The sequence below is a fragment of the Juglans microcarpa x Juglans regia genome, chromosome 3D, assembly GCF_004785595.1.
Source record: "Juglans microcarpa x Juglans regia isolate MS1-56 chromosome 3D, Jm3101_v1.0, whole genome shotgun sequence".
In the NCBI taxonomy this organism is placed as follows: Eukaryota; Viridiplantae; Streptophyta; class Magnoliopsida; order Fagales; family Juglandaceae; genus Juglans; species Juglans microcarpa x Juglans regia.
Genome location: NC_054598.1, coordinates 15,330,924 through 15,343,433, shown reverse-complemented (window position 1 = coordinate 15,343,433; position 12,510 = coordinate 15,330,924). Strand labels below are relative to the sequence as shown.

The following is a 12,510-nucleotide window of genomic DNA, read 5'->3' as shown; positions in this document are numbered from 1 at the left end:
TGTTAAAATCGTGATCATGTAGATGAACGATGGCCATTAATGGCAAAGGACTATTATTCATTAACCAAAGAAAGATTTAACAAACAAAAAACGTTCAGAAGCTTTGCCATGTTAGGTCAAAAGGGAACCCATCTAGAAACTCTAGGAAGCCTGGGCCCTCCAGAATTGGTTGATAATCAACCGGAAACAAAGGCGATAATTCAGCAAAGTGCTTGCTCATCATCCATTGCGATTCTCCATTATTAGATAGTGCATCAGTACCGGGAGTACAAAGGTTTTCACTTTCCATAACTTCCATCAATTTGGTATGATCATGATCATCACCATTGTGACAAAGCTTAGAGTCCAAAGAATCCGTGCTGCTGTGGAGTGTTTGGATCAATTGAGAGTCTTCCACCCGATGAAGAAGAGCAGAGTGTGTTTTTTTGGAAGTACCCACAACTTTTTTATTTGGGTTTTTGATGCCCAGCTTCTTGCACAAATGGGTGTTCCAGTGGTTTTTTACTTGGTTGTCAGTTCTACCTGGCACTCTCCCCGCAATCAGCGACCACCTACACAGTACACACACAGAGTCATCAAATGAATGTCAGCAATAATATTTACTACCTTATTGAAAGCGTTTTATTTTTGTCCTCTTTTTTGGACTCATATATAATGTGTTTCACCGGCTCATTTATGTACACAAATAATGTGAAATAATATGAACACTTATTGCAGGCTAAGCATCCAATGTGGTCTTCTCCAGAAATGTAGGGTTCTGATCCTTGAACGTTATTTCAGCTTTTTTTTCAAAAAAAAAAAAAAAAAAAAAAAAAAAAAAAGATAAGGGAAGTTTTATCCGAAAGGGTACCATTGACAACTGAGAGGATTTCTCTACCTGTAGATTTGCTAGATACAAGTTTATTTTGATTGTTTTTGCAGAAGAAATGTATGACTTTGGCTCGTTTTAAATGTTGAGATGAGTTAAATTAAGTTGAATTGTAAATAATAATATTTTGTAAATTCTATTAAGATAGATTTAATTTTTTTATATTAAATATACGAAGAAAGTTGAGATAAATTTAATTTTTTTAATAAAAAATTAAAAAGATAATAAGTCTTATTAACAATTAATTTAAGATAAATTAAAATGAGTTGAAATAAGAAGATTTAAATTGCATTCAAGCATATTTGACTTGTTCATGTGAAAAAAAATAGCATGCTTTGACTCGAACAAATAAATGACACTATACAGTCTTACAAGATATATATATATATATATATATATATATATATATATATATATTCTGTATTCAAGCACCTACTCTGAATATATTAAAGCAAAGTACGGGAAATATATATTACTTTTTTCTCAGATTTTCTATATCCAACAAAATTATTTGGATTAGAATTACTAAGAAACACCCGAAATATGGATGAAAATAGAAAATATATATGGAAAGGTCAAAAAAAGAAAGATAATATAGATATAGAGATGATCAGAACCTGTTACCCAGAAGATTATGGAGTCTGATGATTAGATCTTCTTCTTCCTCAGAGAAACCGCCGCGTTTCACAGTAGGGCTCAGATAATTCAGCCACCTTAATCTGCAGCTCTTCCCACACCTCTGTAAACCTGCAAACCATTCACATAACAAAGCCAAATCCCTACAGTTGTTCTTTGCATCTTCCAGTTGAAGAAATTAAACAGTTCTAGATTCAATGCGAAGCTAGCTAGCTAGCTAGCTCATTCCTAAACTTATTATGTTTCTTTCTTAAATTACCTGTCATCTTAGAGATGCGGTTCCACTTTCCTCTCCCGTGCACCCTGACGTAGTCTAACAGAATCCGGTCCTCCTCCTCTGTCCACAGCCCTTTCTTATACCGATTCTCTACCTCCATTTTTTATTCAAACGGAGAGACAGAGACAGAGGCAGAGGAGAAAGAGAGAGATCGAGAGAGAGAGAGAGAGAGAGAGAGGTTACTGTGGACTGAGGTGGGCTTAGCCTGCTGGAAAGGCTTTGTATGGCTGTATGTTTTTGGATTTTTTCCAGTCTTGGGTGGCGTGTTAATCACATGGCTAGGTTTTGCAACGAAGTCCCAGCAGTTTTTTGGTTTTTATAGCAATGACGTAACAGTGCATGGATTTTCATTTAAAATCCAGTAGAAAGATACACCACTGCTAGCTCAATGTAAAACCAAGACTATTCTCTTATTTTAATTCTCTCCATTTTCTCATATTATAGTTTTTTTGTACAAAAAATGGGGTTAGGTACACATATTAAGACCAAACAAACAAAAATCAATGCTTCCCATCCAATGCACAAAGTCAAATAACCTATCGCTACATGGATGCTGTTTCTTCCCCAACATGACCGCTTTTTATTTGCTTTCTATAATCTCAACTTTAGACCCATGTTTGTCCTCGTGTATCTATAATCAATTATCCTAATTGCAACATCCACCCACGAAACTTGGTCTAAAACATCCAACACTTTACACCGATTCTACAATATTTGTTGTTTAGTTGATCGAGTAGTACGCGCGAGAAGAGATTAGCATTCCAATGAAGCTCTCGTGAACATGAAAAACTTGGAGGAGGAAAATATTAATATTAATTGGAGTTGTCATTTCGATCATAACGATGATTATGAGTTGACGATTAACACATAAAACCAAAACAATTAAATTAAAGATAAATTATATTTACAATTCTAAGGTGTACAAGTACTCTTGCATATTCTTTTTTAAAAAAGTAGATAAATATTAAGGATGGTAATATATGACACGATCCGTAAATCCAAGATGAATATTATGCGAAATTAACGGGTTTCGATTTGATGTTAATAGGTTTGGGTCAAAATAGGTTGACTCGTTAAGACACGATTTATAAACGGGTCAATCTGCTTAACCGGAAATCAACTCGTTTAAATTTTATCTTAAAATTACAATTTTATTATTGTTGAGTTGTAATATTGTTATTTTTCAGTATGCTTATATTTTTATTGTTGAAATTGTAATTATGGACCTATGGTCATATTTATTATTGTAAGTGTTAACGTCGTGTTTCGCATACCTTAAAGTCAAGTTCCAACAACTCAGATCTTTGAAAATGAGCCATGCACAAGGTAGAAAATACTGCGGCTTTGGGGCCAGGGAGCCTCTAATGCCAAAGTTAGTAAATATTTTTGGAGTGTAGTAAATAAATAAGAGAGTCTATGGATCATAGAGACTTTCTTCATACCTGAGATTAGCTATTTATACTACAGGTCTGAGAGGCAAATCGTGCCTGCTTCCGTGCAGGTCGTATTCCTTGTACTGTTCCTTTTGTTAGAATATTTAAATGCAGCGTGACTTTGAGATGACGTCATTAATGTGAAGTGATTCCCTGAGCCCCGATCAGACTTATATGAGCTATAGATGACCTGATGCCGATAAATCGAGGGTCCTCCGTGTTCTCTGCGTGTTCTGTGCATATCCTGTTCTCGAGGGCAGCCGCATTGTGTCAAGTCGTTTTGTCTTGTCAATTAGTCAGCGCCCTTCCCTGGTTGTCGTTCCGTTCCTTGTTTGGATAAGAGACCCCAGTGGGCTGGGTTCCTGGGTCGAGGCCCCATGGGCCTTTCCAAGGGGAAAATTCTCTTTATAGTAGGATTTGTAATATTGGTTTTATTATATGTTAAAATTGTAAAAATATTGATATTTTTTTGTTAATAAGTAACCTTATTTTTTTTAAAGATATTGTGGCTACTAATAAATATAGATTTTAAGTTTAATGTGAAATTATGTTAAATAGACCAAATGAATTATACGTGTTAGTTCAACCCGTTTATATGAAACGGGTTTAAATGAGTCGTACTATATTGACCTATTTCTAATTAATTATTATATGATCAAAATAGATGATACGACAAAATCCGTTATTTAAATGGGTCGGGTTATAATTTAAAAGTTTGACACGTTTAACTTAATAGGTTAGGGTCAAGTTGACCTATATAGTTGAATATTTATAACTTGGCAGCACACAAACACAATCCGAAAATATGAATTGTCACCCTTAGCAAACGTGGAATCTACAAAAAAAATTATTCTTTTTAATAGTAAATTCTATTTTTCTTAAGAAAATACGTAGAATTCTTTAAACACTTTAAATATTTGTAAAAAATTACAAAAGAAATCACAAATTTGTTAAAAAATATTTCTTTAACGATTAAATAAAAAACAAAAACCACACAATCAATAGATTTTGTCGATACCTTTTGTTGGTGGGAGTACTGTTTTCTATATATTAGTACCATGAAAACTGAATACATGTTAGTCGCGACAGATTTTGTTCGGCCAAGAAGTAAAAAACGTACGTAGATGATAAGGTCCGGGGGCCGTGTCCTAATGCCTGCCGAGTGTTGGTTACATCGGTACCGAACTTCTTCTCTGGCTTGACCGGTTAGTAACCCTACATACGTACATTTTGGTTCTCGGAGTCCCCACACGTCTTGTCATTGATTCATTTCCTTGTCTCTCTGGAACATAGTAAATTAATTAAGAGGGACCAGTTTCTTTAATGGTTGCCTGCCTCCAGAGGACTGTATTCCATTACTTCGGATTGTTATTTAATTTTTTTTGTTTTTGAATAACTTCGGATTGTTATAATTCTTTGTTAACTGCGTTGAAACTGATCTTAACTTAATTAGCTGGCGTATTACTTCTTAGATTATCGAAGTGTTAAATTAAAAATAAAAAATAAAAAAAATCTAACGTTTGACATTGATTTCTACGTGTTACCATTTTTTTCTCTCTTCAATAAGTGTGTTGGGCTTTTTTACGTAAAATTTCTATTATTTTCGTAAATTTCTATTATTTTCGTAAATGTGATACGTTCTCGAACCACATAAAAATCTAACAAATTAATAATATTTGTTTTATTATTTTATTCTTTTGAGACCAATAAGTGACTAAAATTGGCTCCCCTCCACTTTACTTCCTCATTTCTGAAGGAAAATTTTATATATCACATCATCATTTCACTTTCATCTTATTATATATGATGCGATATATTTATTACCATTAAATGATCATTTATTAAATATTTTTTTATCATTCAATAATAATAAATATGTCATATCTTATATAGTGGGAAGAAAGTAAGATAATAGTGTGGTGTATAACATTACCCATTTCTAAATGAAAAATAATAAGATTACTACCCTTCTACTACCCATTTCTTATTCTTTTTATATTTTTTTTTAATTTTTAATTTTACGTAATAGTTAAGGAAGTGACTATTGGTAAAGTTATATATTTTTTTAATTTTTTTTAATGATTAAAGATGTGAAAAAAATATTTAAAAAAAGATAATTTTTTTTCTTTTAAATATAATATAAATAGTAAAGGAGTAGTGGACCGGTTGAAGGGTATCATTACCCTTTCTAAATTGCTTTTGCAATTTGCAATCCAAAGTATCAACTTTAGAAATAGGCATTCCGGGCCAACTCCCAAGCGTACGTGCAGGTCGGATGTCGATCGGGAATGACTTTATTCGGGGCCGGGGCTTTTTAATCCCAATTCTACGTAATAATATAATATATTGATTGGGCTGCTAAATTTTATTGGGGTAGCAAGCCCAAAGTCTGTTCGGAGTATATAAAGTTATAAACCCTCTTTCATGTTGTGTGTATGTACGTAGACATTATTTATGTGTACATGTTTTGCCACTCCACACTATTTATCTTCTATTAATCTTAATTGCATGTTGTGTGTATGTAGGTAGACATTGTTTATGTGTTTCATTTGAGGAATTTGAATCTTTATTTTTGGTTTTATCTGTGAAGAGAGAAAATCCATTGGATTTGACTAAGAGCAGAGCCCAAATATAAGGTCTGGGTTAGATCAGGCTAGAGACAATGTTTGATTTAGGCCCCAGGCACATAATATGGACTGAGTCAAACGGTAGCATTCGGGTCAAGGCTCGAGTATAAGACTCGGGTTGGATTATGCTTATATCAGCAAACAAGAAAGGAAATGCAGGCAAGGCTTAGGAGGGAAGGAATATAGCATTCAATGCCATATGAGAAAACTGGCGGCGGTTCACACCTAGCATTAATGAGATGGAAAAGGCCCAAGACAGAGAATATACGCCGCATTGAATGCCGCCTAAGGCGTGAACAACACTCATTAACACCAGGCACTTCATAGCTCGGCGAACTAACGGCAAAAGGATAGCTCGGCTAGTGGACGGTATGAATATATGATCTTCTGCTATGCAACGCTACACTACTGTGAAGACCAGGTCGGCAAGTATAAATAAACACCACCAGCAGCACACAGGTAAGGAATTTAACACAATCATCGTCAATATATCTCATCTTCAATCTCAGCACCATACTGACTTAAGCATCGGAGAATCAAAGGATCTCGAGGTCTCCCTTGCTACTGTGCAAGTGATCGTACGAGCTTTGACCAAGTGAAATTGCCCAGGCTCACGAAACACGACATCAACAGTGGCGCTGTCTGTGGGATCTCTGTTGTCTCATAACTATCGTGTCCTTCGTATGCTGGCAACAACCCCCTCTTAGCACTCACAGCTTGAGGTAGCACAACCTAAAGCAATGGAAGCAAGACTCAATGAACAAACCGAAGCAATACGGAAACTTACGGCGGATATGGAGACCCTTCGACAAGAAAATGCTGCCTTACTAAGGGACGAAGAAGAACCAGAGGCCGATCGACAAAGTCTTCACTCTGAAGCCCGTCCTCATGCAACCGTCGTAGATGAAGAACAATGTAGGGTCAATATACAAATTCAGTTAGAATTAGCTAAGCAAATGGGCTAGCCCTCAACAGTAGACCAACTCGTTAACAACACTAAACTGCCATATAGTGCTGGGATTATGGCAGTACCAATACCTCTAAAGTTCAAAGTCTCTCAAATGGAAGCATATGATGGGACAAAAGACCCATTGGAACACCTGGAAACTTTTAAGGCTCATATGACCCTCCACGGCTTCCCCAACGAAGTAGCATGCAGAACTTTTCCCCTCACCTTGAAGGGAGCAACACAAAAATGGTTTGGTTCCTTACGACTTGGAATTGTGGACAGCTTTAACGAGCTGGCATGTCTCTTTTTAACATAGTTCATGGCTAGCAGAACAAGGAGGAGACTAGCGGTGTAATGCCCCAATAGAAGGCTTAAACCATATGATCTATATTCCAAAATGACCAGTCAATGATACAATTGGTGTAACGCCCCAATAGAAGGCCCAAACCACATAGCCTATACTCCAAAAGGACTAGTTAATGATACAATTGGAGCCCCATTAGAACATTATAAAGTGCAAGAACTTTTCATTCCCAAACAACGTGGGATCCCATACACCACCTACCATTCTCCATATCATATGGGGTATCACAATCTACCCTCCTTAAATTCTTAATGTCCTCTTCGGGCCTGTCCATTTTAGGTGGCACGGCTCAAGTCCCACATTTCTAGTTGTGATAGGTTCTGATACTATTTGTAATGCCCCAATAGAAGGCCCACACCACATGACTTATACTTCAAAAGGATTAGTCAATGATACAATTGGAGCCCCATTGGAACCTTATAAAGAGTAAGAACTTCTCATTCTCAAGTAATGTGGGATCCTATACACCACCTACCCTTATCTATATCATATGGGGTATCACAATTGAAGTCCCATTGGAACCTTATAAAGAGTAAGAATTTCTCATTCCTAAGCAATGTGGGATCCTATACACCACCTACTGTTATCCATATCATATAGGGTATCATAATCTACCCCCTTAAATTCTCAACGTCCTCGTTGGGCCTGTCCATTGTAGGTCGTACGGCTCAAGTCCCACATTTCTCGTTGTGACAGGCTCTGACACCATTTGTAACACCCCCATGGAAGGTCCAAACCACATGGTCTATACTCCAAAAGGACTAGTCAATGATACAATTGGAGCCCCATTAGAACCTTATAAAGTGCAAGAACTTCTCCTTTCCAAACAATGTGGAATCCCATACACCACCTACCTACTCTTATCCATATCATATGGGGTATCACAATCGGCTTACCTTCAGTCTGTTAACAAGGGGATGACGAGAGCCTCAAGTCATACCTCTCTTGGTTTAATAAAAAATGAATGACAACAGATGACCAAGACGAGAAAATCACCTTGGCTTCACTGTTAGGGGGGGTCTAGCCTCGTAACCCCTTCATGACTGAAATCACTTAGAAACCCCCAACCACCCTAAGGGAGCTTATGGACCGCGTAGACGGCTTCATAAATGCAGAAGATATGCTCCGAGCACTACCTACCCCCAGGAAGAGTGACTTGGAAAGGGCAGATAAAAGGACAGTGGACCGAGGGGACTACAAAAAGGGATCGAACCGAGGGGACTACAAAAAGAGGACTTACGAAACTAAGGTTTGTGGCGCCCCCAGCTCTCGCTTGGGATTGGATGGTGACTGAGACGCCGGAACATGTAACACAAGGCTACACACCCCTCATACATGACAGATAATATATGCACCTAATTACACTAGTAGTATGCATTAACATAGTAGCAGAAAACTTTAATAAAAGTAGGATAAACTAAGCAACACGATAAGCAATTACAAAGCACATGACACTACAAACTAATATCATAATCCAAAACATTGTCCCAAACATAAACATAAGCCATAAAGGCATAATATCCTAAAAGAAAGCATGAAGCATAATTTTAAAAATTTCCAAAACATGGGATTCCCACAAAAGAACATAAATCCACAAAGTTGGTCATAAATGTCGTTGCCTTTTTTTTTTCCCCTCTCTCTCTCTCTCTCTCTCTCTCTCTCTTTTCCACAAACTACTTAAACTCCTATACTCTTCATAACCATCGTCCCATCGGGAGATAAACACTAAAAGACCCCATGGGATTGCCGAGGCTCGGGCGGTAACAAACCTAAATCCTTTGCTACTGCATTCGCGTCAGCTGAAGCCTTAGAGGCTCGCTCTAAATATGTAGACAACTGGTCCATATTCCACCAAAACTTCAAGTTCTTAGAGGTTTGGTAGATCGTAGCATCAATTTCTATCTCACTAATACTATGTAAGATCTCCCTAAGTAGTTTAGCTGTATGAATTAGTACATTAGCAGTGTAGTCTTGACGAGCCTGAACAGTGAACTCGTCTTGTATCAAAGAACCATCCTGGTTCATGTTTCCTGAGTATCTGTGGTACCTGTCACAACTTCTACCATCCCGGTTGGAGAATGGTAGTGGAAACTACCACAATGAGATTTCAAGAAATCTTAGTAATCACACAATATACTATATTTAGTACAAGCATACAAAAAGTATATCATGATATGCATGCATGGACATGTACTAGGCTTATGCCTTAACCAGAACTTGACTTATGCACTTGACCATTTGCAAAAGACTTGTAACAGAGACTTAAGCTTTTCATAAAAACTTCTTAACTTTTTCTTATTCACGTGATCTTATTCAGAACTTGTCTTATCAGAACATATCACAAGATTTACATTGAGTGATCCTTATCATATGAGCTCTTATGCTTGTTCAAATGGTAGACACAACATGACTCCCCTCCTTGCACCGTGTGTTCCTACTAGTTACCGCACCATCAACGGTTTGTACACCATGATGAATACGTCATAAATAGAGAATCATATTAACTCAACCTTACTTAGTCGGGTTACATGCCTTATGCACCTACTAGCGTTAGGTGTTTCCTCGCTCCAGCAACCTTTAAAAAGAATCTATTCGAGGCTCGTCGAATATTATTTGTCGACTCAAGGGTTACTACTCCATTCTTAAGCACTCCAGAGTAGACAGGGGAGTTCCACTAGGACATTCCCCCGCCCTAGCACTTGGGGTCGTGATAAAACGTTTAGACTCTTTTCTTTGAAAAACACTTTTTTTTAAAAATATTTTTCCCAAATGCATGTAACAAGGAACTTAAGACATACATACTTATACTTGACATATGACATATGGAATGTTATGCATAAAATAGCCAAGCATAGCGTGTTCAATTCATGGCACGATAACATGAAATACATGAAACATCCAAACACATTTATGGAACCATAAGAACTTGCTTAGGCCGAAACATATAGGGGTAAAAATCATGGAATTCATCATTTAAACATGTTCCAATCTTCAAGCAAATAACATATGGATCAAAGCATGGTAAAACAATGCATGAAATCATAACATTTGGCTAAGATTCGAATCATTCATGACATGGTATGACTAAAATATCATGATACATACTCCATCCTCCTTAAACATGTGAAACCAAAACCTAAACAAGTATTCCATGGCATATTCATCACAATTTCAAAGCACATAATTCCTTCTATAAATTGATACAAAATCATATTAACATAATCAAACAATCAATCAAGAAATAGCAAACAAAGCAAACATGGCAATGAAAAGATTTACACATTCATATACAAATATTAACCAAGGGCAAGTTGAGTGTATACTTACAAAATCCTCGTAAAGAAATACTAGCAAGCTGTAAATCCGAACATACCATATTAGAAAGAGCATCTAAACCCTGTCTTATGTTCTTGAGTGTGTGTGTGTGTGTGTGTGTGTGCGCTTCTAGGGCATCTCTTGGTCTTATACCATTCGGCTTCTGGGTTTTTAAGGTTAAACCCCTCCCATTTCATTCATAGGGTAAAACAAAACCTAAAGTAGGTAAGAATACATGTGATGGTCGAAACATGGAGGATAAATTCTCCCTTCACTATTCGGCCTCAAGGGTTTCTAAAAGAAACACTAGGTTATTTTTAAGAAAATAGTAGAAAGTGTGTGTTCTATCATTTGTCAAAGTCAAATGAGATTTGAATCTCATTTTCGGATTGAGAAAAGACTTGTGTATTAGTAAAACTTAGGAAAAATCGAACCTTACCTTGCAAATCCTTGGGTAGTGCCGAGATCTTTCTCTTTCAAGAATCATTCTTATTTGGTTTGAGAGAAAACACAAGAAAATGAGAGAGAGTTTTCAAAGGAACATGTAAGATTTGTGTGGAGAGAGTGGAAACTCATGCAAAATCTGAAAAATGGCAAGCGAAAAGCCTCCTAGGCGTGTACCTTTCTCTTTATATAAGAGACCCTTCACTTCCCTCCTTGTTTGAATGAAAACCCTTGCATGTGAGACAAGTGGCAAGGTTTCTTCTTCTCCCTCTCTCAAAAACTGAAAAGTCTCTTGGAGTTGCCCACTTAGATTGCATTAAGAAAGGGCATTCTTGGCAGTGGCGTGTTGACTTCCCTCCTTGGCCGAAAATCTATTTTTCCCTCTTATGCCCTTCATTTCCTTTAATAAGTCAATATCTTCTCAATGGGTAACTTGGTAAAACCATGCATGTCTCGTCCTATTCCCAACAAGAAACTCTTGGTGTGGAGGACAATAGGCATTAAGCGTGTGCCACATAGCCCTAGCCGTCCTCTCCACTTTTCCATTCACAAAGTGTTGCTTCATCTTCCCAATATTCATTCCCTAGGTGACCCTTCACATTTCATTGGTCCAAAATGCAATAAGTGACAAGTGGCAAGTGGATGGAAGGCTTGGGGGTATGTTGGTCGAAAACCCTAGGGGCAAACTTGTCCTTAATACAAAAGTCTCATCACAAAAATCTTCTAGAAACTTGGTGCATGCTTGACACATGGAAAAAGCTAACAAGATTTGAAATCCCAAAGGCCTATCTTCAGTTTCTTATGCAAAACTTCTAGAAAGACACCATTTCACTTCCCTAGGCTGCCCTTTCCAACAAAACTACCTTAGAACTTGAATTTTGGACAAAAACAATGGGCTAGGCGTGTAAGCCCATCTTGGAGCTTTCCTACATCTCTATTTCCCCCTTAACCCATTTTCTAGACTAGGTTCAAAGTATAACATACTTGGGTCACATAACACTTAGCAATTTAGAATTGGATCATGAGCCTAAACCATTGGACCTAAGTACCCAATAAAGCCGAAATTCTAAGGTAAACTAGAACCACTCTTCTCTTCGGCTTAAGTTACTACATCAAAGGTTTCTAAGGCCATCCAAAGTAACTAAGGCTCCTAAAATACCATGGAGACCTAGAACAAATTTTAAGGGCCAAGCCTAGACAAAACTTGGGTGATCACAAAGGTCAAAGGCAAACAGGTCTGACAAGGAAAACCTGGTCCTCGTATACATTCTAACCTAAATGTGGAAGTTGAGGAGGAGCAAAGAAGAGGTTCGTCACGTCCCAGATATTGTTCCTTTCATAAGAGTGGTGGACATGATACAGAAGATTACTATATGTGGAAGAGAAAGGTGGGAGACCCAGGGGCTTGAGCTGACCGATATGAAAACGAGAGGGATGGACCGCAACGCGACTACCAACCCTATTCTTGGAAAGACTGGAATCGGAGCCCCATTCGGAGGAACCAGAGTCCAACACGTAGGAATCACATCCCCAGTCGTAGAGATCAAGACTTTGCTCAGAGAAATTATACTAGGAGAAGTTGAAGTCCCATAAGGAG

The 12,510-nt window shown here is 37.4% G+C and overlaps 1 protein-coding gene across 2 annotated transcripts; it reads right to left on the bottom strand.

The window, feature by feature from the left end:
- On the bottom strand, window positions 1-2,103 carry LOC121255770 (transcription factor WER-like). 2 transcript variants are annotated; one of them, XM_041156268.1, is made up of 4 exons: window positions 1,941-2,103; window positions 1,764-1,901; window positions 1,486-1,615; window positions 1-551 (listed from the first exon to the last, which is right to left on the bottom strand). In XM_041156268.1, exons 2-4 carry the CDS (start codon window positions 1,879-1,881, stop codon window positions 95-97), a joined length of 705 nt encoding a protein of 234 aa, XP_041012202.1. In that variant the 5' UTR covers window positions 1,882-1,901; window positions 1,941-2,103; the 3' UTR covers window positions 1-94. The 2 variants fall into 2 exon arrangements, with proteins under 2 accessions (XP_041012202.1, XP_041012201.1); XM_041156267.1 differs by having other exon boundaries at window positions 1,764-2,103.
- Window positions 2,104-12,510: the final 10,407 nt, after the last annotated feature.

Coding starts and splice junctions, on each gene's coding strand:
- LOC121255770 (XM_041156267.1), bottom strand. CDS start 1,881: ATGGAGGTAGAGAATCGGTATAAGAAAGGGCTGTGGACAGAGGAGGAG. Junction 1,616..1,763: donor CCGCATCTCTAAGATGACAG/GTAATTTAAGAA, acceptor AATGGTTTGCAG/GTTTACAGAGGTGTGGGAAG. Junction 552..1,485: donor CATAATCTTCTGGGTAACAG/GTTCTGATCATC, acceptor TGTACTGTGTAG/GTGGTCGCTGATTGCGGGGA.